The 27,884-nt window shown below is 43.8% G+C and overlaps 4 protein-coding genes across 9 annotated transcripts in view; 1 reads left to right on the forward strand and 3 right to left on the reverse strand.

Moving 5' to 3' along the window:
* The window catches only part of L (zinc finger protein Lobe), a 92,308-nt gene extending 75,152 nt beyond the window's left edge, over window positions 1-17,156 (reverse strand). The window contains exons 1-3 of one of the 2 annotated variants that reach the window (XM_076824813.1): window positions 16,595-17,156; window positions 2,541-2,621; window positions 2,328-2,387 (exon numbers count right to left, since the gene is read on the reverse strand). In XM_076824813.1, the coding sequence (XP_076680928.1) occupies window positions 2,328-2,387; window positions 2,541-2,621; window positions 16,595-16,634 (181 nt within the window). In that variant the 5' untranslated portion in view covers window positions 16,635-17,156. Of the gene's footprint in view, window positions 1-2,327; window positions 2,397-2,540; window positions 2,622-16,594 lie in introns of both variants that reach the window. The other variant, XM_076824812.1, reaches the window with a different exon arrangement.
* Window positions 17,157-17,705: 549 nt separating this feature from the next.
* Window positions 17,706-18,581, forward strand: Lamtor4 (Late endosomal/lysosomal adaptor, MAPK and MTOR activator 4). Of its 2 annotated transcripts, none has more exons than XM_076824857.1 (3): window positions 17,706-17,933; window positions 18,029-18,108; window positions 18,173-18,581. In XM_076824857.1, the coding sequence occupies exons 2-3, from the start codon at window positions 18,037-18,039 to the stop codon at window positions 18,413-18,415; spliced, it is 315 nt and encodes a 104-aa protein (XP_076680972.1). In that variant the 5' UTR covers window positions 17,706-17,933; window positions 18,029-18,036; the 3' UTR covers window positions 18,416-18,581. The 2 variants fall into 2 exon arrangements, with proteins under 2 accessions (XP_076680972.1, XP_076680973.1); XM_076824858.1 differs by having other exon boundaries at window positions 17,739-17,839.
* On the reverse strand, window positions 18,305-20,657 carry LOC143375577 (coiled-coil domain-containing protein 130 homolog). 2 transcript variants are annotated; one of them, XM_076824838.1, is made up of 5 exons: window positions 20,499-20,657; window positions 20,023-20,338; window positions 19,694-19,954; window positions 19,480-19,612; window positions 18,305-19,037 (listed from the first exon to the last, which is right to left on the reverse strand). In XM_076824838.1, the coding sequence occupies exons 2-5, from the start codon at window positions 20,332-20,334 to the stop codon at window positions 18,802-18,804; spliced, it is 942 nt and encodes a 313-aa protein (XP_076680953.1). In that variant the 5' UTR covers window positions 20,335-20,338; window positions 20,499-20,657; the 3' UTR covers window positions 18,305-18,801. The 2 variants fall into 2 exon arrangements, with proteins under 2 accessions (XP_076680953.1, XP_076680954.1); XM_076824839.1 differs by having other exon boundaries at window positions 18,305-19,029; window positions 19,475-19,612.
* Window positions 20,658-21,574: 917 nt separating this feature from the next.
* Aub (aubergine) lies at window positions 21,575-27,079 on the reverse strand. 3 transcript variants are annotated; one of them, XM_076823614.1, is made up of 10 exons: window positions 26,832-27,079; window positions 26,086-26,118; window positions 25,693-25,774; window positions 25,497-25,604; window positions 25,200-25,408; window positions 24,946-25,131; window positions 24,659-24,829; window positions 24,011-24,290; window positions 23,555-23,910; window positions 21,575-23,468 (listed from the first exon to the last, which is right to left on the reverse strand). In XM_076823614.1, the coding sequence occupies exons 1-10, from the start codon at window positions 27,036-27,038 to the stop codon at window positions 22,416-22,418; spliced, it is 2,685 nt and encodes an 894-aa protein (XP_076679729.1). In that variant the 5' UTR covers window positions 27,039-27,079; the 3' UTR covers window positions 21,575-22,415. The 3 variants fall into 3 exon arrangements, with proteins under 3 accessions (XP_076679729.1, XP_076679728.1, XP_076679730.1); XM_076823613.1 differs by having other exon boundaries at window positions 25,497-25,613; XM_076823615.1 differs by lacking the exon at window positions 26,086-26,118 and having other exon boundaries at window positions 25,497-25,613.
* Between the last annotated feature and the right edge of the window lie 805 nt (window positions 27,080-27,884).

Below are 27,884 nucleotides of genomic sequence, written 5' to 3' on the forward strand. Positions count from 1 at the left end.
AAAGAGCGACGAGAAAAAAAAATGATTATTGTATTTATTATACAATATATTACCTGTAATCTTAGATTATAATCATTACACGATGAAATATGTAAGAAATGAACTGAATGCCTACCTAAACGTCGATCCGTCCCACTGTGCGTCGATGGCGTTTATTCCGCGCGCCATTCGATGTAATTTGTTTAATTGAGATTCACCGCGCGTTTCGCAGCCTGCCATCGTATTACAACCGCGCGATTTTTCCACTAATATCTGATTTATCGCCCTGCACCGTGCTTTTTTCCCCGGACTGTCGCTGCGTTTCCACGGATGAACGACCGCCACTTTTAACGAAGCCCATGAAAACGTTAGCGGGAACTGCCAGGGGAAACAAGACGTAAAAGCGCGGCGAGCGGGTATTCGATGATGTACGATCGGGAGAGCTATCCTCCCTCTGTATCATCGAGCCGCCATTGTCCCGCGCCGCTGTACTTTCGACCGCGATGTATCGACATAATAAGCGAGGGCGGATCACCTTTGCCACCTGAGCCCCTATTACCATTCTGAAAGGAATTGCCACCCCCGGCGCTTCTGCTCCACCCTAGCGCGCCGGGCATACGTGTGGGGAAACTTCTACGGGGAGGCCACCCTCCCAGTTAAGTCTTCCTTTCGAGGAAAGATGCTTAAACTATCAACCGGGTCCAGGAGAATTACTCAACGTTACTCTCACCCCCCTGAAATGTTTCTCAATATGCGAGAATAATCGCGCGTGCTCGCTGTAAATTAGAGAGAAACCATCCCTGATCCACGGTCGTCGACGCAGTTCGAATGCTAGCGAGAGTGGAACGTTAAATGTGCTAGATGGTAGGGAGTAAAGGTGGTGGGACACTAGCGATCGCCTGGAAACGGGTGAACGCGCAGCCATCGCTCACGCAGCACCGAAGGACCCTCCGGGACCAAAGGAATCCCATATTCATAGAGGCTAAGGTTGCTCCGCGCTTCTTGAGCGGCCGCGAACAATGACGGTGCGTCTGAAACGCATTGTTGCGTCGCGGGTAGTGCAACGTCCCGCGAGAACTGATAAAAGTAATGCACCAGAATGCACCGAGAGTGCACCCTCCCACTGCCCGCCCCCTCTCGCGATTCTTGCCCCATTGTCGCGGGCGTAACGACGGTCGCCCCTGAGTGCGATGCTTCATTGTACGAAGTATTCAGAGTCGGCGGCGGGATCCGCGAAAATAGATCTCTGAGCAGGCTGAATGCTGAGCCGGTGTTGATCTTTTAACTGGCTCGGCCGCGCAACCGATGCACCGCCCCGGCTCCAAACACGCGGGAGATTTAGAACCTTCGTTGGGGATTTTTTAGCGGACTTGGTGCTTGGACGAGTTAACGGAGATTTGGAAAGATTTAAGGGGCAGCCTCTCCTGCTTGCTTCGAGCAGTGTATTTTGTTAAAAATTTTAAGAGGCTATGAGAAATGTAGTTGAGACTGGAGAATATTTTATTGGTATCAATTATTGTAACAACACTAGTTTACAGCCATTTTATGCAGCAGATGACACTATTTTTTTTTTATGTAAAATGGCCCGTTGATTCCGAAAATAATATATCGACAGGTGAGCTTTTTACCTGTCTGTCAAAAAGGTGGCCCCACTTAATTGCGAATATCTCGCGTTAAGAAGGACCGATATGGTCGAAAATTATCTTAAATTAAAGATAATTGAATTACCAACAAATCTACCTTACAAATTTTTCAAATCGGTTCGGTAGTTCGGGTGAAATCGATGGAAATATATGACAGGTCATTTTTTCGACCGAAAGTGACATCGACAATTCATTTAATCATCTAGGAAAAATCGAAATCGCAAAAATTGGGACCATTGTCTCGTTTCTTACGTTGAGTCTGCACTTTTACGAAGAAAACAAGGTCCCACTGAAGAAGATCTATGGATAAACACCGAAGCTAGAGACAATTGTGTGAAAACACTAAAATTTCATTTTTTCTCAATTTTTGTGTTTTTTCCCTCCATTTTATTGTGTTATTTCAATTTTAATTCATTCTGTTCATTTTTTCATGTATTTTGTTAATACATGTGTGTTTTAGAAATAGTTCTGGCTCTTTTTTTGTCTGTTGCTCGTTTTGGTCAATTTCGATGGTGTATTCACACTTTAAATAAAATCCTAGGCGCAATTTTTTCATATATAAAAAAAACAGTGGCTTTTGCTGCACAAAATATTGTTGTTATTTTGTAAACTAGTGTAATTAAAGGTCCCTCGAATGATGGAGTGCATTCCAACGAGGAAAGAGTTAAAGTATAGGGGATATGATTTTCTAATTACACCACTCACCCTCCGAATGCCGACTGAACGCACGCTGCAGCTCCTCCTCCTCGTCCTCCTCCTCTTCCTCTCCGTCCTCTGCAACAGACAATTAGCTCGATTAAGAATGAGGAGTTTTCCGCTCGGAGCCCTCGAAGGCACGGTCGATGGGAAAGGAAAACACGCGCCGCTCGGATTTACGCGAACGTTTAATAACGAGGGAAAGTATTTAGCAACACTCACGCTTAATTCCCGTTGTCTCATTATCCTGCTCGGTTACCTCCAGGACATTCTGCTCGTTCCCGTCCTCCCACTCTTCGTCTCCTGCGGAGAGGCAAGCGACCATTAATTCCACTTTCATTTGCATATCACCCGGCGAAGAATGAAATCTGTATTTGCGAAGAAAAACAACCGACCAGGTTGTGATTCTTCGCCCTCCCCCTTTCGCGTTGCATTCCAACCGACGTGAATATGAATTCCCGACGATTAATAATGAGCTTCTCGCGGAATACCCGCCGCTCTGCCACACAGGGCCATTTACGTGTCAAACGTGACGACGTGAATTCTTACGAACAACGTGTCGCTGCCCTGTACAAAGTGTACTGCGTAATTTATACGCAGGAATGCGCGCAGATTTATTTTTCTTCTTGGAATTACTTTAAGCGTACCACGCATCAACTTCAAATTACTTCAAGGGCGGATTGCACCTCGTTGGGCCGAAAAATAGGTAATTCTTTGCGAATTTTTTGTACAAAAACGGTTAGAGAAATTAATTTGAGGTTTGTCAGGCTGCTTTACTGTATCTTGAACTATTGCTCAGAATTGTTGCGTGACAGTGAAAGCAAGCAGGTACAGAGAGACCGTTGAAAAATAATCGGGTGGTTTCTGGCGTTGACGAAAACTACCGACAGGATTATCCGGAACTGAAAGAAAAGAGATTCGTAATGTATACGAACGTGGCTATCTGTGGTAGTAGATGCATTAAGAAAACTAAAGAAATGTTAAAATGGCAGCCTTTTGAAGAATATGAAGCGCCCTGAGTTGAGTCTGAAAAAGGTTTCGCCCCAAAATCGGGGAAACTTCTTTAAATAAAAAAGGAACGGTAACAGATACGCCAATGAATCTACTACCACAGATATTTCTGTCGAACCACCTGATATTTGTTCAACAATCTTTTTCCACTGCCACACAAAAATTCAGAACAATAGCTCAAGGTACAATAAAACAGCCTGCCAAGCCTCAAATTAATTTGACGCGCCGTTTTTTTACAAAAATTTCACAAAGAATTGCCTGTTTTTCGGCCCAACAAGGCGCAATCCCCCCTCGAGTATCCAAAGCAATACGATTAACCATAACTAAACAGTACTCAGACGTTCATCTTCCCTCCATCTACTCCCAGCTCACTCGATGCCGGTCACTCCAACGCGTACGTACGATCAATGGCCTACTTCACACTGCTCCCCTTCGTTTCGGTAGCTTTTATCCTACGATAGTCCGCGAATATGGTCTTGCTCCGAATTGCATTCAACAAATATATCCTAGAAGTGTTCCCCAAACGAGTGCCAAGTATGCGAAGTGAGCTGAGTGTGCCCGCTTCGCTGCACAAAGGAAATTGAAATCACATTTCTCAGGCTGTCTACAGGTTTGCGTTTAAATCGCGTCTGAATCGATCGCGGGAGTATGGAGCTGTTCCAGGAGTCGTCAGATCCGACTGGCTGCCTCGCCAAAGGGCTGCGATTCGCTTGTACATCATCAAAAAGCGAAACGACGAGCCGTGTTTCCGGAATGAAATATACCCGCGGACCTGGCTCCCGTACAGCCGAGCCATCCGTTTGTCACGTGGGACCACAAAATTAAACTTAAAAAATTACACCCCCGTCCACGTGGCCAACAGGTCGTTTGTTATTTTGCATACATCCAACCCCCCTCCCCCCCTCTCTCTGTTCGCTTCCTCTCCGCGTCGCTCTCTCCCTCCGCCCCTCTGCCAGTGTACGAGCTAGCTCGACGAACTTTCCACTCGGCCCGATTGCCACCGTTTCCGAAGGTGTCGAATGCGGATTTTTTTCCCAAACCAACCCCCTCAGCTTCCGCTTAAACCAGGACATTTGTAACCCACGCGCGACTGATTAGCTCATCCCCGTGCTCCGATATGACTGCCCGTGCGGAGTGCAGTGTATTGCGATTCGGGGCGTGTGATCCAAAAGGATTCGAGCTCTGTAAGCCTTTAGGACTCATTTCGAAAATCCCTAAAATTCTATCGCCTGTTTATATTTAACTTTCGCTTAGCAACCATCCGTAGGTTTCCTAGTAGGAAAGTAGATTTCAATGTGTTCGGTATTAGAAAATTATTATAAACAAAAATAAAAAAATTACCAATGGATGTTTTCTACTTCAAAATAACAAGATGCAACATGTGTATTAGAGACCACGGTATGGTACGTGTAGCAAAAAGACACGTGTACACGGGTACACGTGTATTACATATATCCGTACCTCGATCCGTATAGCTTTTAATACACGGGTACCCGTGTACTATTTCACGTGTATTTAAATACACGTGTATCAACGTATTTGTTTATTTTGATCAGAATTGGGCATTAACTACGGGAGAATGGACAATGGCGGTCACTTAAGCAATAAGTGTAATAAAACCGAGTGATGTTTTTCAATTTTAAGGATTATCGTTGCGTCTAAAAAGAAACTCGCTTATTACCAGTAATGCCTTAATTTTTTGTATCAAAATAGGTAATCGATTAAATAAATCTTGTTAATTTTATAATTGTGTTATTAGTTACGAACTGAAAATTTGTAAAACCATACTTTCCGCATATTATTCTAGTAAATATATTTAAATACATTAATTCTTTTATGAATTTCGCAATCCCTCAGAGTTCTGGGATATCTATAGATATTAAAAATCAGACGAATCAAAATACGGATACGTTAATACACGTGTATTTATAAATACACGTGTATCTAAATTCACGTGTATTTAAATACACGTGAAATAGGGATCTCTAATGTGTATTGATCTGACAATTTTGAAATAGTGGCTAAAAGTTGGTGTTGAAGGGTTGAGGGAGGCTTCGATTTCAGAAGATGGAAGGGACATATTTTTGCGCGACACGTGCGCTTCCTCTGCTTTCTTCTCCGATCACGAGATGCTCCAGTAACCTAGCTAGTTGATCGCAAGAATAAAAGCTAAGGGAGCTCGACTATTAGCTGGATAATCAAGCTGTTCCGTGCAGGTAGTACAGTGCGCGAGGCAGCGTGCCCGGGGAGCATGGTAATCGCGAAAGTTTGATGAAGCTTAGAGAGGAGAAGAGTGCCATCGACTTTATTGGAAGGGCTCGGGAGAAAGAAAGATGGCTGAGTGGATGTCCTCCAGCGGTGGAAGGAGCATTAGCCTGCTAGACGAGAAGCATCGGGCGCATCGGAGCAAGGGATGGAAGGCTGAGGCCGGTCTTAAATATTCCAGAAGACATCAGGCGGGCTGCTGGTGGCTGGCAACCGCCCTTCGATTCAACCTTCGCGCCCTACGGCCTGTCAGCTGTCAGGGCTTCTGTCGAGCAGCTCGCGCGCTCCGCGCCAACGACGATACCACCGGTTAATGGTTCATCCATCATCGGGAACTCCTGACGGCGCGGACTTTTCCATCGGTCCCTGCCTTGTCCCGCTAATTGCCGTTGAACTTTCGCTCCCCCTCTGGAGACGGTGTCTCGCGCAACCGATTACTGCCGTAGGAACAATCCCTGGGATACTTCCACCCCGATTCAGGGGAGCGTTCTTTCGATTTTAATCGCTGATCAAATCGAGGAGAGACGATGGATGTCGCGTCAACCACCGCCAAACTATGAAAAGATCCTCTCGATCTTCTAAGAAGAATCATAATCCTCAAAAATCCTAGAGAAACCCTAAAGTAATCCTCTTAAGGGGTTACGCCACCTTGGACGAAGCAGAGTTACAGACATATCCGGCATTTTTTTTAGCGCGATAATGAAAAAAAATGGAAAATTCTATATGAACCTGTTATTGTCCAACTCTCGACGGAAAAGGTTTTACACGGTGTTTAATCTCACGGCTATACCGTTTGACTTAGAGCAAACAACCAAATAGTTTTAGTTTCTACATACCTAAAACCAAAGGAGTACATGCCGATTTTGCGATATCTTCAACATATTCTTCGCAACTGACACTTTTATAAAACAAAAATGCACTTTTCCTTCGCATGTTCACCACTTCGATAAAAATGAATGTTCATGGATGTCCATATGCGCTTCTTTGGTTTCAGGAATGTAGAACATAAAACTTTTTCGTTTTTTGTTCCAGGTGAAACGGTATAGCCGTGAGGTTAAAACGTCGTGGAAAAAGTCGTTCGGCATGATTTCGCGTATCGCAGCTCTACAGCCGCCATTTTGTACGAAAAAAATACGACTTTTTCCGTCGAAAGTTGGACAATAACAGGTTCATATTGAATTTTCCATTTATTTCATTATCTCCCTAAAAAAAATTTCCGAAAATTACTATAACTGTGCTTTATCCAAGGTGGCCTAACCCCTGTAAGAATAGAACTATAGAATTATTCGCAAGGCGCGCCAAGCGACATGGCGTTCGCCGTGGAGCGTCTGGCTGGAAACAGAGGACGATGGAGGTGGGCCTCGATCGTAGGCGACTCGCTAAATAAAATCAGTTGTTGCTAACCAGCCGAACGATACGTCTCCTTTATTTAACCGTTCCCGATATTCACTCCTACACCCCTTAATTGCCCAGTGGCAACCCAGACCTAGCATCTTCAGCTAGAATCTCTCTCCACCTCGCCTCGCCCGAACTTCTTTCAATTCAGCCAGATTATCAAACCGCGTAAGAACCATAGGAACACCTAAACGAGCTGAGACGAGGCGGTAGGCCACGCAGCCTTCTCCACTAAACCATCCCCCGTTTAATCGACAGCCCACTCAAGCTTCCCGAATTAACGTACCCGAGACCCGGAGTCCCAGAATCGAACGAAACTCCCAATTTCTCGGTCCATAGGGTTAACATCCTCGCGGCACTCGGCCGGGTCCAGCCGACAGAATACCGAGTGGCTGCTTCGTATGCGCGCGGTGGCCCGCCAGGATTCGATCTCTGCCCGTAAATACTGTAAACAATTCGGCGGCGAGGCAAAATAGCCCGGGCCGGACAATAATCGTAAAGGTAAGGGGATTGGCTATCATCTCGCTGGGCCTGCGCGCAGCTTTACGCGGGCTGCACCTGTGTTTATGTACGATACGAGGCACAGCAAGAAGGTAATACGGTCTGTCTGGCCTAGACGAAGCGGCTGCACACGACGACCGCCTAAGCTCTCGAAAATACAGGTCGCAATCTCCACCCCGCCCTGTCCCGTGGTTGGCTAACGTTAAACGGATGTATTATTATGAGCGACCCTCGGATAACTGCATATTGCGGCTTAACCCTGCCGCGCGTTGTTCTTTCGATAACGCTTCTGGATAGGATTCCTAAGGGCGCGCGATAGAGACCACTGAAAGGCCGAGCGCTTGTGTTTTCTGGTTTCGCGAGGTTGGAGCTTCGAGGGGCTTGCAAGGGGTTCGAGAGATATTGGTCAAGTTTCTGCGGGTGCGCGGGGGTGAGGAAGATCGGGATGGTTTTCTGTTTTAACTGGCGGGATATGGGTAGTTCGATTCTTTGCTGGGGTGGATTTATTGATAGTAATTAGAGGCGGTTTACTTTGAGGTATTTAGGGAAAACAGAGTGGAGATTGAAGTTGAAGGTGGAGCTGGGCTGTACGCGCGGGTACTGTGGGGAAGCATGTTTCAAAACCGAAGATTCGTACTGTTATTTTAAATATAGAATTCGAAACAGAGATTAATTTTTGTTCGCCTTATTTCACCTCCGTATAATAAATTAAACATTTCGAACGTACAGACTCAAGCGTGGGATCATAAAAATCTTCAATAGGTGTGGCGAAAATCCTGAAACAAAAGTGGTAGCCCATATTTAGACCCTAACCCATATTTGCAACACTTCCTCTAGATTTGCAATGGTGTTATTCAGAATTCTGCGGCCATTCGTCAGTGGAAAGACAGTGGTAGCGTGGGGAGCTGTTTCACTGTTAGTATTAAAGAAATGTATTATGATGAACCAATCTATATGCACGAGGATGATAACTGCATATTGAGACTAAACCCTCCTCCGCCACGGGCCATCGTGGATCTCTGGCAAAAATGCTTTAAGACGCGACGCGCATGGGGAACGAGGAATGCTTCTTCCTCGAGCTGAAAATGTGAAGCTCGAATTGCAAGTTGATCGTTAAATCGAGGAATAATGCTGAAATTTCTTGACGACTTTCCAGTTCCGTTGTGTTCGAGGGAATTTCAAGGCGCGCCCGATTTTCGAGGACTCACTTTCACTCCGTCCACGTTTGTTAAATGATATTACTTCTCCGCTGAGCCCCGGGCATATAATACTACGTCTTTTCATTGAGAATTCTTGAGGACCGTTGACACAGCAACGCGTCTTTCGTTACACCTCTTCCGTTGCGAATCAAGAGCCTTGCAAGTCGACGGAATACCGCTGGCAGCGCGGGCAAACAGAAATCCGACTACGCCATCAGGATGTCCCGAATGCAATACCTTTAAAAGCAACCGCTATCCCGATATTTCAGAGGAGAAGAACAATCTGCCGGTGGACTCGGGCTGACAATTGCAGGCGGCAGAGGGAACTTGGTCAACGGCGCAATTTAAAATGCAGCAATCGATACGTTATTAATTATCGTGCCTACCTGACCCAGCTATACATCGTAGAATCTAAGTCCTCGAATCGATACACCCCCTAATTACGCCACCCCTTACAGCCAACCTTCCGACACCTCAACTTAAGGGGGAGGCCCCTACCTAGAACGGTCAACGTGCTTCTTTGGGAATTTTTTCTATTGTAGAAAAGCCGACAAACCTTTATTATTAAACATTAGTCGATTGGAAAGAGTACATTCTACGGACATTTCAGTATTTTTTGTGGAAAAAATATCGAAAGCTTTGCGAGTTATAGAGGATCGCGAGTTATAACACAAAATCGGAAAATAGCTGGATTTTCAGCGGTCAATTACACCCCCTTAGATTGAATTCGGGCAGCGAAGAAAAATTGCGTTGCAATCAGGAGGAAATCCCCTACATTTTCACGAAGTTTCAGAATTTTTCGAATTTCCTGGTTGTTCCCCTGTGAGCGCTACACCGAGGAACACCTACCAACTTACACGCGTACAACTTCGTCAATTTCGGTCGGATTAACAAGACACTTTCAGGGAATATTTTCCAGATGTTGAGCTTCAAGGAAATATAATAAATGGATATTTTGGAAATTTCTAGGTAGGCCTGCTCCCTTAAGATCCATTCGCCTACATCCCACCGCCGTCACCCTCGACGTCTCAAAGTGTCCAGATGAACGAACCATCCGTCACTAAAATCCAAGTACCCCCCTCGACGCACCAGTTCCTCTCGCCGCAGCACAGAAACCAAACCCCTAATTTCTCCATCCCTTACAAGCGACCTAACCAAAAGACCATCCTCCGGTTCTGCGGTGCCGCCAAGGTCAGCGGCGCGTTAGCATAGCCAGGAGGCGAAGGGGAGCGCGGCCTCGCGATTCCCAGTTACGATAATCTGACTAACGATATCTCCTGGGGATCGGCAGGTCGCGGGATGCCTGGAGACGTGGATCCCCGAGGCCGGCGGAGCGGTCGGGAGGCAGCCACCGGGGTTTCGAGTCATTAATCGATATGCCGTGAATAAAGGAGCGCCCTGCGGGTTATCCAGGGCGCGACTGCTATCTCTGCTCCCCGGTTGCAGCCGCCGTACGTCTTGGACTCGTGACAGGCAGCCAGACAGCCATAGAGCCAGAGAGAGCGAGCAGCCATTGGGAAGGGCTGCTGCTGCTGCTGGGTGGCTGCTACAAGGGAAGTCGAGCTGATTCCCGAGGGAGCCTTACCCCGGCCAGCTCTGACGCGGGCTCAGACTCCCCCGGGACGCTAGCATCCGCCGACGAATACCCTCTGGCTCCGACACGCTACCTGGAGCACCCGGGATATTGCGGATAACTTTGCTGCCATGCTCCCCGACCGAATATCCGCACGATCGAACGGTCGCGAGCAATGTCCAGCCGCTTCTAGCTTCCGCCAGCGATTGCTTCCGTTTGTGGCGTGATTATACAACAGCCGAGCGGATGAATATCCCAAGGGAGACGATTGCGATAAGTTTTAACAGAGACCGCGGGCGAACAGCGAAGTGGGACGCACCTTGAAGATTGATTTTCAGTAGGGTTGCCACCAATTTCAGAGGGAAATAACGTAAATTCGCTTTCGCGCAGTAGATTTTAATCTTGGCACTTTTTATTTCTTCCAAACATATTTTTCTATTGCTTCTAGCATCACGGGGCAACTGTTTAGCATTTTTAGATAACTCAATGGCGTTATTGCGCTCAATATTCGTATTAAAGTATGTAAATAATTTCGTTCTTTAGTAAATTAGGAGAGGCCTTCTTTCTCCCTGTAAATGCTGAGTTGGCGGGAATAGACAGAGGGTAAAGAATTACAAAGCACGTGGATCAACTATCACACCTTTCGCCTACCTACATTTACGTATAATAACGCGAGATACTTTGTTTCAAAATACGGGTGGCAACCCTAGTGGGGAGTGCGAGGGAGATTACTATGGAGTAGGAATAAGTAGGAGTTAAGAGATGCCTCGTGTCTACCTGTCCCGAAACACCTGTCCATGTAGCTCTAATCACGGCAGCCAGGGACACCGCGGTAGAAACGTATCCCCTGACCTTTCGATCGCGGTCCTAAATTCGCAACAAAGTAAATGCGAGGCGCGCGGGGTCGGTGGGACGCAACTGGTGCACGCGACGCGTACAAAAGGCCGCCCCCGGGTGATTGTGATTCTCGTAGCACGCGCGATTCGCCGTGAAAGGGACGGCCAAGTCGGCGAAACGTCAACGCGTGGCCTCGCCTCAAAGGAATACCGCATCCCGGGAATGTCTCGCGTAGACCGTCTCCACGCCTTCCTTGGGGGTACGCAGCCTTCCGCATGCCGGCCACTTTTCAAACAGTGCCGTCTCAAACGTCCCGAACGCCGCCCACTTTATCTCTGGCTTGTGCGCTTCTTGCGCGTCCCTTTGTGCAACGTACACCGAGCGAACAGATGCACGCGTCCAGAGGCATCGCGCACCTCTTCCACCGCTTCGTCTGTCCACTTGCTGACGCGCCGTTGCGAGGATACTGGGGATACCGTTCGGTGGAGTTCAGTTAAGGGTAGGGAAAGTGTTTGGGGGGTACGAAAGAGGAGGGGAGGGAGGTATGTGACGCTAGGGTTGAGTTTTTGGGAGATATTGGTCGTAGGAGAAATGATTTGATTTGGAGATAAGAAGCCATCGTTTATGTTACTGGTTGATCAAGAGAAGAGTTTAGTAAAGGTGCAAGTTCACCTTGATGAGATTTTGCGTCGTATTTAGGGGAGACCGGGGCTAGTTGATACGTTTTCAATTTTTTTCATTTCTATTTGCATTAATTACTTGATCACAAATATGCCAAAATATACTTTGGTCCTTCCTCTTTAATATATAGTAAACGGAAACTTGAGAAAATACATACAAAATGAATGGAAAAATAGTAACTAATAAATTTGAAAAATAAAATTTTAATCTAGACACCTTTCCAACAATATAGACCCCTCAAAATGAAGAAAGGCGTGTTCTAAAGAACCAAACAGATTTTTGCTCGTTTGAACATTTTACTTAAAGTTTGTTTCTGAAAAGAATTCTGTAAATTTTTATATGTATTTTGGCTGATCTACGTTCACCAAGCCATCGCCCGTGGAACAAGTGTTTTATTGCACGGGCTGTTTCGAAGTTGCCCGCGCCGTAAGTAGAAACAGACAGACCGAGACAGACGTCTGGAGAACCACGTTACCGTTCCAGCCGAATAACCTTTGGAGTTGTCTCTCTGTACTTCAACCATACTTCTCGAGTTCCCTCAACCTAAGTAACTTCTCTCCCTGTTAAACTAAATATAAAAATTACCAATCTAACGATAGTTACTCCACTGAGTCTCATTTCAGACAATTCAAGCCGTCCCATTTCGAAGCAGAAAAACTATTCCTATTACGAAGTTACACCACTTTGGAGCCTAAAAGAGCAGCTATCTTCAAGATTATTTTGAGAAACAATCTATAACAAAGTATTTATTGTAAAATTTGTTTCGCACACTTCATTAGTTATACAATAAATGCTTTATTACAGATTATTCATTTTCCTTATAATTTTCTACCCCAAAAAATTCTTAAAGCTGCTTCTTTAGGCTCCAAACTGGTGTAACTCCTTAACTCGCCCACTACCCTGATCCTTGAGCATTTGAATAATAATCCAAGAGATCCGAAACACCTCGAACTACCAAACCCTCGCCATTCTAGCCCTGTACACGTGTATCAGCTAAATCAACGACTGCATCGTCACATTCGCCCCGACGAAAATCACCGATGGTTAATCGATCACGTTGCAAGTGCACACGTGGAACTCGGTCCGCCGGCGAAGGAACAGAGAGGAGAAATCTCGCGTTTCCAGGGGCGAAAGCGACTCGGTGCCGAGCTATTGGATCGCCGAGCGACCACCACCAGCGCGTTTCGAGCATCACGAACACGTGGCTAGCCACGAAATAGCAAGCCCCGGGCCCGATATAGCATTGCGGGCATAGGTGATATAGGGTGTCGCTAATTAATGCACGATAATGAACCTGGGCGCGACCCAACCTGTATTAATGGATTCCAATGCCCGTCATAACGCGGACGATCCGTGGGTGCATCGGAACCCGGCCTAATTGCGTTAATGGAGGCCCATCTGTTTGCGTTCCCGGCTTTCCGAATACTTCTACTCGTCACTCGTCTGCGGAACAATGCAACGCTGGCCAAAAGAAAGTTTGAAACTTCAGAACTTAATATGGCATTTGCCGACTATATAGGTACTATAGGCATCAGTGGTCAGTTTTATATTCCACAAGATTTTTATATTCGAAGATAGAATTTTTTCTAGTGGAACTATTTTCCTTCTGTTACCGTTCAAAGTTTGAACCTCCAAATCCATGAAATTTTGTGGAACTCGATGGTAATTAGTATTAGGGGCACTGGCGTGGCCAGAGAGGGCCAAGGAAAAGAGGAAAAGGAGATTTATGTGGCCCCACAACTGAAGTAGCTCGAGAGCTTTGTGAAAAGAAAACTCGATTTTCTTTAAATCAATTTTTAATTTTTAAAGCAGATTTATGTAACCACGACTGAAGTGATTCAAGAGCTTTGTAAAAATAAGAGGAAACTCCACTATAATTTTCAAATAAATTTGTATACTCCCCTAATGGGTTTTATTGAATTTGCATTAAAAATATTTGTATCCCCTTCAACTCGGTTCCACCCAATATTAAATCCTGAGTGGGCTAGCAGCGTCGATTCTTCGAAGTACGATTGTCTTTCACTCGGTTGGAGTGTGTTCTAATAAACATCCCTCTGTGACAAGAATTGCAGGCGATCTTTAGAGCGAATATTTCTTTGAAAATTCGCCACTTCTTGGCGAACGATTATGAGGTTTCCAGGGCGCACGGGAATATTCGCGCGACTCTGGCCATAGAAACCGCGTGGACGTTATTATAACCGGGAAGCTGGACGCAATGACCCGAATCACTGCGCATTATGCTTCAGGGTCGTGATTGTGATTTGCGTCTCTCGCGGCGAATGCATAATAATAATCTCTTAATTAACGCATGGGCCCAGGAACAATCGTTAACAGGGCTGGGATTCGAGGGTGGAAAGATTCCCGGGCCGAGCCTTGGGATTATTACTTTCGTTCCGATTCCGGATACGAGGAATCAGATCCGAGGAGGACGACGGTAATTTCCTGGCGGGCTTGCCGATGCTTAAGCACGATCGTTTGGGCAGGATCGATTAGGGAAGGGCGATTTAAAGAGGCGCCGCGCGAGATAGACAGGCTGGGGAGCCAGTGGTACCAATGTAAATTTCCAGCTTACGCCTTTGATCCCTTTAATCGCGGCTGCTCTAAAACTTAATCCGCTATTAGTTTTTGCAGTGACAGCCCTAATTCCTGGCCCGGTGGTTATAGTGATTATAATGCAACTTCTAACTAGGATTAAGTTACCAGCCCCTTTCGTTAAATTATTGCGCGAAGCGGGTCGTAGTTGCAGCCGAAAAGGAGGCGATGCTGCAACGAAAGGGGGAATAACAATCGTTCTCTTAAGAAAAAAACTTTGCCCTTTTAAAAAAAATTATTCGAATAACGGATCAAGTGAAACTTACTTCACCTTTAGATTATTTAACGAATAAAGTTAATTTCTCCGTTCGACAATAATTCTTTCAACTTCCATTCGTTACGCGAAATTTTTATTTAAATAAAATTTCTCCCACCTCTGGCTTCGAGCAACCGAAATCTCTGCAGAGTAATTCTACCAAGCGTAATCACCGCTTCGAAATTAATAAAAGATCCCCTAAGCAACCTTCGAAACTCCACTCTAGTTCGAATTACCCTTCTCTTTTTCACGCGAACAATTATTCCCAGGCTAGATTGCAACAGCCCCAATCTTATTCAGCGAATCGATGCGCAGCGTTACTCATCAGCAGCCCGACTCCCCAGTTTCAACTAAAAATTCAAGCCCATCGATTCCTAAATCCCTTTCCATTCAAACGTCCCCCCAAAAGCGGCCAACTTCGTAGGAGTTCTCACAGTTGGGATTCGCGTGCAACGGATGGGCTCGACGCGGCGACGGAAAGAGCAAGGGGTAGAGGAAATGGCAGCGCGCAAGGAGGAAACGAGCGGCAGAAGAGAGCCAGGTGAACGGGAGAATGGAAGAGGGAGCGAGATAGGGGTTGGAATGGGGGGGAAAAAAAAGGGAGGAGAGAGAGAGAGAAAAAAAAAAGTGGAAACGACAGAAAGAGGAAGGAAGTGAGAAAATGGTGAAAGCGAGAGAGGAAGGGAACACTGTGACCAGAATTGGATAGGATAGGAGAACTGGTGATTACAGAGGCCGGGAATTCCGTGGGGAGAGGCGGCAGTCCCGCGGGTTTCCACCTAATTCCATCCTGGCTGACTACTGACTCCGTCTCCCTCGTCCCGTCTCCCTCTCTCCAGCCCCCTTTCTCTTTCTACTGCGAGAACCACTCTATATACGCGCCTTTCTATCGCTATTTCCCTCCACTTCGTCGCGTTCCTCTTCGCCTCCTATTTCTTCCCTCCTTCCCTCTTCATTTCGCCCTGATCTATATACCTCCGCTCCACCCCACTTTATCCCGTTATCCTCGGCCAACCTCCACCCGTCCCGCGTCCCTCTTGTTATACCGATTATCCAGGAACACGTATGCCTGCTTTCTACTCTGGATCAGCTTCAACAAGGCGGAGACTACAATATGCCTCTCCCTATCGCAACACGGTGTTGTCACCCTTTCCTGCCACCCCCAAAATATTTCCGGCGATACCATTTTTTCGGGTTTTATTCGTGGAGTATAATTGCGATTTCAAAGTCCTGTTTGGTGGGAGAATTCAAATATCAGGTCGCTGCATATGAAACTGCAGATTTGCGTAGGGGAGTTTGAATAAAGTATTCTTTACTTTTTAGCTAGTTTTAGTATTTTTTTTTTTGAGTTTCTGGGGCTTTACGCGGAGCTTGTAGCATCAACGTAATTATCGCAGGATAGGTATCGGTATGTTCTTGCGGCGTATGGAGAAAAATTTAACGAGTAGCTAACTGCACGGAGCATCGAAACCCGAAGGTAATGTGCACTTGTTTCGCGACAGACATTTGGTGAAAGAATGTAAGAAAAAGTTTTTGAATTAATAGGAGCATGTAATTCGTAGTTCAGCAACGCAACTATTTAAATCTCGCGGCGACATCTATCGCGATCTTTCAGCCGTATCACGTGACCCTAACCCACTCTTCAATTCCATCTCACAGCCCGATCGTTTCGAACTGGTGTCATTAAAAACGTTCCCCGTACAAAGCCCCATAACCTATACACGCATCCTCGTGAAAACAGTATTCACTGCGCGCCGCTCTGTTTTTCCCCAATCACAACGAACCGCGGGTTCGCACGTGTGTCGGTACCACGGGCAACGAACAAACAAACCAAAAAAAAAAAAACAACAGAAAACAGCTGCGTTACGGAAACCGCTCTAAGTCTCCAACGACCGTAAATCGCTTAGATTTCGTGGATCGACACGCGTTACACTGTGGCGAACGGACAAAGTGCGTAGGTACTCACGTTTGAGAGATCGCGGCTTCGCCTGCTTACGTCTGGACATAGCAGCGTGGCGCGAGCCCCGGCTGGCCGCTCGGCAATGGCAGAATCGGCGAGACGCAATTCAGTCACATTTCGCACTTGCCCGGTCACACGATCCTGCTCGCGCACAGAAACAGCGTTCAATCGAAAACCGCAACGTCGACAAAACGCGCACCGGGGGACCGTTAGCGAAACAGCCACGCGAACGGCGTACCAGCAACGGCTGCCGACCACATCGCGCCAATTTCAACGAGGAAAGAATCGTCTATGGTTACGAGGTAACCATGGCAACGGAGAGTAACATCTCGGCGAGCTGAGAGAGAGAGGGATAGAGAGAGAGAGAGAGAGACGAGTTACACTGCCCGTGCAAAATATCAGGCAACGCGGTGAGAAAGAAAGGGTACTCTTCCGCGGCAAGAGTTTCGTTAGGATGTCGTTCGAGCACCGGATACCACGTGGTCCCCCGCGGTTCGAATAGGCGACGCGTAAAGCACACAGCAACGAGCGGAAGAACAAGCGCGTTCGAGAGACGCGCGACGAATGACGGGGGGACCGGTAGCGCGCTGACGCAGAGAACCACTGCCACTGCGCACGCGCGGCAGTGTCTGATAGCAGCCTTGCGCGCTACTCTTCCCCTTTCGTTCCGACAAAATGAATTTATGAATACTGTTCCCCTTTTGAAAAACTAGGGTCGATTGAGATATAAGTTTGGTTAACGCGTCGAGGTTTGTGGTTAGGTGCGATGTAAGTGAGGGCTCTAAGGTTATCGTTATAGTTTTAGAGGTAAATTCGAAAGGAATTTCGCTGCTATTCCTGTGAAGCAATTTGAAATGGGCTATAGATTTTATAAAAAAAATCTTTTTATTTATTTATTTTTTTTAAATAGTCACCATTTAAATTAGCCAGGCATAATGAGCTGAGGCACATTCAGTGACCCCAGAGGATACCGTTCGAAAGTTTTTAGGCGACAAACACAAACATACAAACTTTCTGCTTTATATAGTCAGATTCTGATGATAAAATTTAAAGTATTCTCACCCTTTTTTTCATCAAAGAACGACTCCCCGCTTCAAGCGTTCTCCGTAACGTCAGATTTCGCGAAGAACTCTGCATAGCCGACACGAAGGAGTATCATCGCACAGCGTCTGAAACACAACAGGAAATAGGCTCGTTGTTATGACAGCTGATTTACTGATTTCAATTCCGAAGTCTCCGCGGAATTAAGCTGTAAGCTTCAATAAACTATTTAGTTTGGAATTTCTACGTAAATTCGTGAATCGTCACGTTCGACCGATCCATCGCTCCGATTCCCACCGAACAGGTTAGAATCTTGGCCTTTGTTTGATTTGACAATTAAAGCCATTCCACCGGGAAAATACGTGAACATTAATTAGCCGTTTGGTATTGTTGAAACAGGGCGAACCATGCTGCCGCTGGAACGTTTCCCAGATCAAACTGGATACTTGATTTTGACAGAGGACGGTGCTGTTCTAACGGTAATTATCTCCCTGCATCTTGCGCACCAATGAAACTGTTGAAATGCAACATACGCTATTGCAGTCCGGAGGTGAACTTGAAAACGACGAAAGGATCGCGAATATTGTCATGGGCTTGGTCACGATGACTAATAAAATCGACGCAAAGGCATTCCCCGACAACGATGCCTTCCACAAGATATCCATAACATACCCGGATCATTGTTACATCGTTTGTCTCTCAAACAAAAAGATTTACATAGTGAAAAAGAGATTGATTTCCGCGACAACCGCGATCGTCGAGCAACCGCCGCTTGTTGACGTATAAACGAAATATCCTGCAATTGTATAAAGTTAATATTGTACGTAATCTTACGAGTATGAAATAATTCCTAATATATACACGTTCTCGTGCGTTAGATGTAAATCAACGAAAATGTAAGATAACGCAATACTTTCTCTCGATATAAATAAAATGATGTAAATGCTAAAAAGTGGGATCAGGCAATTGATCGTGGATTTCTCTCATTGCTCAACTCCATTTTCCATTTTCTATACTAAGTTATTATTTCAAGTGAAATAGTAACGATCGATTAAACGGAGCGTGATAAGCGTATTTGACGATACCCTCATTATCATATACAAATGTGCGTCGGATACAATAGGCGAGTTGTTAATTACATATATACATGTTTTAATAGCAAGTAGCAGATACTATGAATCATTGTCCGTATCGGAGCTGTCGTAGGTAACTAATGACGTACTTAATGTACTAGTGGCCGTTTTCGATGTGGTGGGTTCTTGGGTCAAGTTCGGCAGCTTCGGCATCAGCTCCTTCTGCCTTTTAACGTTACTAGTCGATGAAGGAAGCGATAGCTTTTTTAACTTATCCCTACTCCGCACGATAGAAACTAGACGCTTCAGAGGAGTGTGCCCGTTCTTCTTCACTTCTGAAATGTACAAAACAGAGATGGGCATTATTTAAATAATTTATCAAATAAAACACACTTTAAATCGGGCTACTTCTAACGAAACGGGCTTTCAATTCTGCAAACAAATTTTTCACGCAATTTCCTTAATCATGAACCGAATTATATCATTTTCGGGTGAATTTCATCGAGAAAACATAAGGAATCGATTGACGTCACTTTCACATCGATACGATGAAAAATAAAGAAATTCCATTTCTGTATCGGATGAATTTCCGTCGAATAAAAAAATTATTTATGACACTTCAAATAAAAAATAACTCTGGGTTATTTTTATTTGATGAGTTTCGAATAAAATTTGTCTTTTATTTGAAATCAATTTTTCATTTAAAATATCTTTGTGCCCATCTCTGGTCGAAAGCAACTCGCGTAAATAGCGAACGCATTATTCAAATTACCACACCTTTTTTATGCATCAGCAGCTTTGCCAGTTTCACATCATCTTCGTGCTCGTTCACTAGGTCAATATTCAAACCACTTTTTTTAAGCAACATCTGATCGATACCTTGCCTCTTATGTAGCTCCCTTTTCCTCGTCTATAATATACAGATTTCAGCATATAATTATGAGGCTACTAATAAGTAGGGGAACATTAATAGACGCCACACGAAACATACCCTAAACGCGGAGCGCAGAGCACAATTCGAAGTGTAATCATCTTTCCATGTAGCTTCGTTCAGTGCTATAGCGCTTTCCAAAGAAGAATCTCTCGATTTTGCTACTTTCTTATCCTCTATACCATGCTCCAATTTGTACATAGCATCGTCGTAAAGTCTGCAGGATACTTCTTTCGTCTCCGGTACGACTTGCTCATTGTCTTTCGGATCCCAACGATTTTCCTGACGCCTGGCACCGCTTACTATCACGTAATCTAAATTCTACAAAGTAAGACACACGTTAGATTCTACGCAACTGCACACGGCCATTTCTTCTAAGCACACCTTACCGCTGGATCAGTTTTTATCTCAAAATGATTGTCGCAGAGGTGACACTTCATACGAAACTGGTACAAGGGTGTGCTAAAATACATGCCAATCTTTTTCTTCTCCGCGTTATAGCGCACACCCATGCCTATGTGATTGCCGCAACCTTCGCACCATATATTGTAAGGCATCTCGAATCTAATAATGAGGATACCCATGTGGAGTTTGCGAGCTCTCTCGCGTAACGCATGGGTACCAAGGAACTTATTGAGCCCACCGACACGTGGATCGTAGTCGGGTGGGTAGTACAAGTTTGTTCCCTTGCGCTCCCCCATTGTTCTGCAAATTTGAAAGGAAAATTGAAACTACTTTGTACTATCTTTGTTGTGTTATTTCTACTTGGAGCACACTAATCTGTCAGTCTCTAAGAGTTTTTAATAATATGAGAAAAAGGAGTTGTAAAATATCGATGATATTTGAGACACACAATGATTAGTACCTGGTTTTCTACTCCGTGTTTGAAAGCAAGAATCCTGTTTATTTATTCGGTATTAGTTAATGATTACTTCCCTCCTGAACCTTGTGTTCTAATAAACTTGAAAGGTGTGTGTAATAAAACGTACGTGCTGCCAACTCTGGAGTATTTAGGCTGTGTACAAGAATTGACGACATTCAATCTAACCTATTTTTACGTTGGTATTCGTACACAACGGCATCTAATTGCAATCTACAGTACTACATACAAGAGGGAATTTCAAATATACACATTTGAATAAAGGCCGGTATTCATAGTCGCTACTTATTCTTAAGCAAATGCTTAAGCATGCGGGATCCTTTACTAACCTAGTAACTAGTAAAGGATGCCGAATGCTTAAGTATTTGCTTAAGAATAAGTAGCGACTATGAATACCAGCCTATGAATTTGAAGAACCGAAAATATCCACGGGATTACTGGGGGTGACTTCTACTTGCGCCCAAATCACCCGTGGTTTTCGTGTCCAAATTTATAAAAATTTCCTGAAATATGGAAAAGAAATCTATGAGTCATTATCGGAAAATACAGATTTTTAAATTTAATTATGACTCGAAAACAGGAACATATATTTTATGACATTCATTTTATTACAAAAACGGAAAATTGAAGTGGATTCGTATCTTATTTTTTTTTATTTATTAACGAAAGATGAAAAATCAGGTCGAAACTTGCATGCTTGACCTTGAGTAGCTGTTCAAAAAAAAAAAACAGATTCTTTCAGAATCAGTTTCGACAGGTACTAGATTATAGTTTTAAGATTATTTGTGCAAAATTATATTCAAATCGCTCCAGGAGCCTTGGGAGAAGGAGCTGCTGCTATGGCAGCATTTCGTAAGATATCAAATTTCTTTTTGAAGAAAATAGTTTAATTTATACATAAAAAAATTGCATGTGATTTTTAACGTTCCATTATATAAAAAAAAAAATCATAAATGTAACACTATTTTCCGACCTGTCGAAGGTATGTAACTCCTCAGCAACATGAATATTTGAATGTGAGAATTTTAAACTTAACGCATATAAAAGTCAGAGTAGAACACTTGAAACGCATAAACTTCTTAAATTTTAATTTTTTCTTATAAAAATAGACATATACTTTGTATGAAAAATATGAAAGTATAATCTGATTTTCATGATATACTTTTACAGTACTTCTATTAATAAAAACTAACATTAAATACTAATTGTACAGTTGAGAGAGAATACCATTGAAATAAAAGTGTGAACACTTTAGAATCTTAAATCTTGAAACACCCGGAAGTGTCTAAAAGCATAATATAGGTACTGCTTAAACTTTTATTCCTAAAAGAAAACTGTTTGCAATAGTTTGGATTAATAAACGTTTGTAACGTAACACAGAAGTAAGAAGTTATAACAGTGATCCCTTACTTTACGAATAGCAACGACCATGTTATTCCGAGGTATTTTCTGTAATACTAACAATAAAGCGTAGGAATGAAAAACATGCTCATACTATTCGTCTCCATAATTACACCTTTCAGATCTCGTACGCGAATCATTCGTACGTTCATTAACAGGTTTGATCGAGAGAAAACAATATCGCTAAAATAGTAGCTATCACAAGCGTCTTACGTAAGTTTACGTATAGCTCAAGAATTTGTACGTCTTTGGATAGTAAACAAACTTAAAACTCCTCGGGCATTAAAAAAAAGAAAAAAAAAGAAGATATCCACATATATCTTTCTTTCTCAGTCATCGTATTTGATCCAAACGTTTCAGACAGAGAACTCTCTTACTTATGGCCACGCATAAGTAATTTCGCGGTACCTCGCTTAAAAATAAATCTTTTCAATATACTGTCGCCCCTGCAATAATCTCTCGGTTGCTCATACAAAAACAAGCAACTTTTACGTCGCAAAGTTACAAGAAATATAAAAGATTTTCCATCTTCGTGCTTGGTGGACGCCGTATGAATTGCGCCACCAGGAATGCCAGTTTATGGGCATACTGGCAAGGCGCTGGAACTTTGACGGTGCCGCACCAATTATAGTACATGTGCGTCAATTTATAAGTGATACGTTGCATTTGGTCGGGACGCCAACCAGTTGAATCAGCGATGACATTGTACGCGCAAGGCGACACTGAGCCCTGTTTCACGCTCTGGGAGACAACGAAGAAGTCGTACTTCAACGGATTCGTGACGACGTCGTCAACTACTGTACCCGGCGGTGGATTATTTTCCCTATTGAAGAAGCGAGTATTAATTCGTTTGGTAACGACTATGAAGGACATCTTGACTAACGACGGGTCCCCGTAGATCTCGCTCAGCTTGCGTTTCACTTGCTCAACTTCATGTTCGTAAACGTAAGGCAACTGGCCCTCGCCCACGCCGTCACGATAAATGACTATGTGCGACGGCAAGGTCTGATTCATTTGCCTGTAGTTGTGCAGAGCTTTCAACATGTTTATGGAAAACTCATTGGATAATTCCTCGCCGGTGCTGTGGGAGCTGACCGCGCTGAAGTATCTTGTCAAACTTTTATCCAGCGACGCGACCAGCGCACCGAAGTCGCGACCCTTGTCGTTCGGGTCGTGGCACACGTCAAACCCAACGACCATCAGATTAATGGGCGGCAATTCCACGCTCCACGGGGCGCCTCCCAATTTGCAGGTCAGCTGGATAGTCACTTTGGTAGCTATAGATCTGTTACCCTTCGACGTTAGATTCCTGGCGACGAACACTTGGGACGGCACCGGGCGGTCGATGGTGCACTTCTTTTTAATAGCGCCGTACCGATCGGCTCTGTTATTCGACACAACGCAGAAGACCAATTCTGGATTGGAGGTGCTCATTATCCTTTCGAGGGCGTCGGAGTACGTGTTCGACCTGTCGTCGTTGATGTCGAAATATCTCGGCTTGTCTATTCGACAGCTCATTCCGCGCGCGCTGTCTTGCAGCATCGAGACGAAATTCTGTAAAACGCAACGGATGCACGATAATGAATATGGAATGGTAACGAAGCAACTGTTAAGTCTCACAGATATTTAAGGTATCTTACTTCGACGTCGTATTTCATACGACCTAAGCAGATAACCACCCAGTTGCTCAGATGAGTGCAACTAAACAATGGCTTGCTGTGCAGCTCTCTTCCCCAATCCGCGAACTGTCCAGCTGGCGCCTTCCTATTGTTGCCGAGCACGATATTCTCTTGCGGTAAAATTCGTCCAGGGATGTTAACCAGCCTATCATCGAGCTTCAAGTTCCAATCGGTCAGTTCTTGAACGACCTCAGGCATAGAGCGTAGTCTCCTGTTGAACGCTAGAAGTTTGTCTATACGCGATTTGGGAGCCACGCGAGTATGCTTCGCCAACGCATTCATTAAGTGGAAGTTCTCCCTCATTTGGTCAGTTAGTCCTACAACAAACGTTGCTCGTTAGAAACGTGCGACTGTACGCCGTAGATCTGGAATGTTTGTAAGTGAAGACAATTTCAATCGAATCTGTAAAGAACGTACCTGTTGCACGACACAGTTCGGGAACCAGGTACACCAGCTCAGCTTGGCCAGCACGACGCTCCTTCGGCTTTAGACGCGTAACAAGCATTGGCTGCGAGTCATTTCGGATCTGGATCTGATATTTCGATTTGTAGTAGTCCTTGTACGAAATATTTTCACCGTTTCGTAATTTAAACGTTGACCTGGGGTTCGTGTCATAATCTATGTCGCTTATACGATACGTATTGTTATTGTAATCCGTAAGCACAACGAGTCCACTGACTTGACTTTCAAAGAGTTGCTAGAAATACAAGTAATACAACGTAAATATATAGCCACGGCTACATTTCCATTAGGGATGGGTTTCTCGAAGCGTCAAGACTTCGAAACCTAAGACACTTTCGAGAATTAGAAACTTTGCACTCTTCTCGTGATTCGAAACTCTTGAAACCCAAATAAGAAAAGGTATAAAAGTTCGCACAGTGCCTCGAGAATTTGTATAATTGTTATATTTGGTTTAACTATGGGCGTAAGAGATTTATGCAAAAATTTTGTTCACTTCAATTCTTAAAGCAAGATATTCCACTTACGAAGTTTCGGATTCGAGAATTTAAAAATTAGCTTCGAGCCCACCCCTAATTTTTATTATCGATAATCTATGTTACCCACCTTGTACTCGTGGCGGTTCTTCTGATAGCAATCGTTCAATATGTCCAGCAGAGTTTGCTGACGCATGACTTTGTGTGTTACTTCAGCACACATCAGTATATCATTCTCATGTTGCCTTATGGAAGTAAGATATCCAGGCCAGAGTTCCAGTCCGAACTCACGAACTTCTATCTGCAATTACAGTGGCTTGCTGAATACTTACAACACCGCGCGTTACGTGCAACAAATAGTATTCAAAAGCTACACGAACGTAGAGCGTATGAAGATAAATACTTCTACTGACTTACCTTGCTATGCGCGTCGAAATAATCGCGCCCGACGAGTTGCAGTTTCAACAGGTCCAAGCATTTGCGCATTATTATGTTAAAAAATTGGATATAATGCGGATCACCTTTTTGCAATTGCCCAACAATGCGGATGGTGATTTGAATGCGTTCTTCGTCAGATTGTCGAACGGACCACAACTCTATTTCCTGGAATTTGTTTGTAGGCTTAATATTTTCCCGACACATAGAAAATTCTGTTTAGCAGGAGATCTTACATCTGGTATTCGTTTGCTGGTATAGAGAACAGTGCCGTCAAAAACATAAGCCCCCACTTTTTCCTTGTGCAACCGGAGCAGTCCTTTTCGTACCACGGTCCTATCCTCCTCAGGGGCAAAATCGACTCGATATTGATACAGACACCAATCAGTAGTGGCGGGGAGCTTAAAATAGTTCGCTTGTAATGTGACCGGGTTCCCAGTGGTACCTAAAAGTTACAACGATCGTGTGGTCCATGCTTCCTATGCACACTAGAGTACGCATTATTTGAGTATGCAAATTTTAAACATTTCAACCTTTCTTGGAGTGCATATCTTTGGGTCTTGTCAGTAAATCCACAGGAATAGGACGCCTGCCTCTCATGGCTCCCCTTCCGGTCATTCCCGCATCACCGCCTGCACCTCCTCCACTTACTACAAACATATTCATAGATAGAAGGAACCTTTACAGCGCACGTATTTGTCAAAAATTGCATATTCCTCCTTGGCTTACCATCAACTTCCATCTTCTCAGACTTGGTTCCTGCTGGTTGGCTCCCATCGCCTTTGGAGCCACTGCGCTCAGTAGCACGGCCCTGTTGCATTGTAAAAACCATAGTAAAGCATGTTAAGGATAAACACTAGCGAAATGTTAATGGAACATTTCTACACTGGTACTAAATTGAATTACCAACCGAAGATCATCATTAAACATTAATATCGCAATGGTTCCTTTTAAATTATAAACAATATCAATGAGAAAAAACACAACATGACAAGATACGTACTTATGGCGAATATAGCGTGAATTTGTATTAATTTGAAGTAACAATGTAGGGAATTAGACATGTAAGACATGATAAAACAAAATATATAAATGTGTTTAAACAATAATTCGAACACTAACCTTCACCACCCCTTTTACCACTGGATAATGTCTCTATGCAAAGAAAAGAAGCAAATAATTCTCAAGGTTCTTGACAAATTCTTATCTAATAGAGATTTGATTTTATAAATTACGGTAGACAAAGAAGTATTTATATGTCCAGTTTCTTGTAGCAAGTTGATCAGTGGAGAAAGGTAATAACTGTATTATACAAAGTTGCAATGCCAATTGAACTCGGAGCATGCGCAATGAAAACTTATCGATGTAATGCAACAAAATAATACAAAAGATTTTGTGGTCAAGATTGCGTTCGAATGCTTACAACCCTCAAGAGCTTAGTGCACTGTTATTTTACTACCGATGTTTATTAAACAAGTGTTACAATAAATGTAAGCAGGCGTTAAAGAAGCTTTTGTTATTACAGCCACCGTTAGAAAGATTATAAACAATTATTAATGCCAATCGAACATAGACAGAGTCAACGATGAATTTCTATTTCTGTTGTATTACTTTGTTCTGTTACTGGACTTTATTTAAAAAGAGGTGGACGCATAAATACTTGTTCTATCTAATCTTTCTTCTAGCAAATATGCAAATTATCAACAGTACGACATTTCTTTTGTGATTAATTTGAGAAAAGCAGTAAAAGGAATACGAAGGAAACAGGGAGAAGAAAAATGTAACAAAGGAGGAGGATTACTTAATAATTGTGGAAAATTGTAACATAATATAACATTAAAATACATTTCACTGGCTTTTCAAGGTACCTGCGATGATTGAGATGGTCTGGCATATGGTGTTTGGGACGATGATGGTCCTGGCTGTGACGGAGGAGGACCGGGTCTACGGCCCCAGGCGCCTTGTGGAGGTTGCGACAAAGGTTGCGCACGAGGTTGTTCTGACCTTCGCTCATCCTGGCTTCGTCCTCGACCACGACTCCTACCCCTCCCAGGATTCCGATCACGATCGCCCATTATTCAACAAAATGCTTCTATACCTTTGAACAAAATTCAATTCCCATCTTACAAAAGCGAAACAACTCGAAACATTTCTCCATTTTTTTTATGAAATTTATATGAAACCTGTACTACAAAATCGTTAGACTGCATAGAAGCTCTACACGTTTCACTTAAGCGCAACAAAGAAGACTGTTGCCAGTAGAAGAGATCTGATAAGAGAGAATCTGATATGCATCCTTAGGTACCTGCCTGTAGTTTATCAAATGCTGCGCTCAACTGCTTATGGCCTCTTGTTCCTCTTTATCTCTTGTTACATCTAAGCAGGCATCTGCCAAATGCACTAATTTTATACACAAGTACTATATCTCCTCCAGTGCCTACACAATCTGTAGCAGAGCCTTACACTCGACATGTGATGGTAAAAAACATTGACGTTGGTTACAAGGTTAAGCAGATAAATGAAAAAAAGGTACACAAATCGACCTTCAAGTTTTGCGCGAACAAGCTTCTTCTGCCGGCAGCCGTACGAATTCGTATTAAAGTAAAAAATAAATCGAGTTTATAAATGGAAACTGTAAAAAAATCAAGTACCGGAATTACGGACGCGCGCGGTATAACGTGTTTGTAGGCGAGGGCCTCAACAAAGGAAAAAATAAGTCGTTCAAAATTTATGGGACAAATATGCCTGCATTTAGTATCAATAAAAAATTACGTGAAAACTGAATGGGAAAATGCATCCAAGGGCAAATTATCATCCAACTTTCTCTTAGCAATTGAGGTATATATAAGATGCATTGATAAACGTGTTGATACTCGGCATGCAAAACAGAAACTTGTACTTTCTTTGTTTTTGAATTTGCT

The sequence above is a fragment of the Andrena cerasifolii genome, chromosome 12 (assembly GCF_050908995.1).
Source record: "Andrena cerasifolii isolate SP2316 chromosome 12, iyAndCera1_principal, whole genome shotgun sequence".
Lineage (NCBI taxonomy): Eukaryota > Metazoa > Arthropoda > Insecta > Hymenoptera > Andrenidae > Andrena > Andrena cerasifolii.

Excerpts from the sequence above, each read along its gene's own strand:
- Aub (XM_076823613.1), bottom strand. The coding sequence starts at position 27,038 with ATGGGCGATCGTGATCGGAATCCTGGGAGGGGTAGGAGTCGTGGTCGA. Across the intron at positions 25,775-26,085 it reads TGGTAAAAGGGGTGGTGAAG|GGCCGTGCTACTGAGCGCAG; the intron begins GTTAGTGTTCGA and ends ACAATGCAACAG. Across the intron at positions 24,830-24,945 it reads ATTTCGACGCGCATAGCAAG|ATAGAAGTTCGTGAGTTCGG; the intron begins GTAAGTCAGTAG and ends CTGTAATTGCAG.
- Lamtor4 (XM_076824857.1), top strand. The coding sequence starts at position 18,037 with ATGCTGCCGCTGGAACGTTTCCCAGATCAAACTGGATACTTGATTTTG. Across the intron at positions 18,109-18,172 it reads AGGACGGTGCTGTTCTAACG|TCCGGAGGTGAACTTGAAAA; the intron begins GTAATTATCTCC and ends ACGCTATTGCAG.
- LOC143375577 (XM_076824838.1), bottom strand. The coding sequence starts at position 20,334 with ATGGGGGAGCGCAAGGGAACAAACTTGTACTACCCACCCGACTACGAT. Across the intron at positions 19,955-20,022 it reads AGATAAAAACTGATCCAGCG|AATTTAGATTACGTGATAGT; the intron begins GTAAGGTGTGCT and ends CTTACTTTGTAG. Across the intron at positions 19,038-19,479 it reads GCTGCTGATGCATAAAAAAG|AAGTGAAGAAGAACGGGCAC; the intron begins GTGTGGTAATTT and ends TGTACATTTCAG.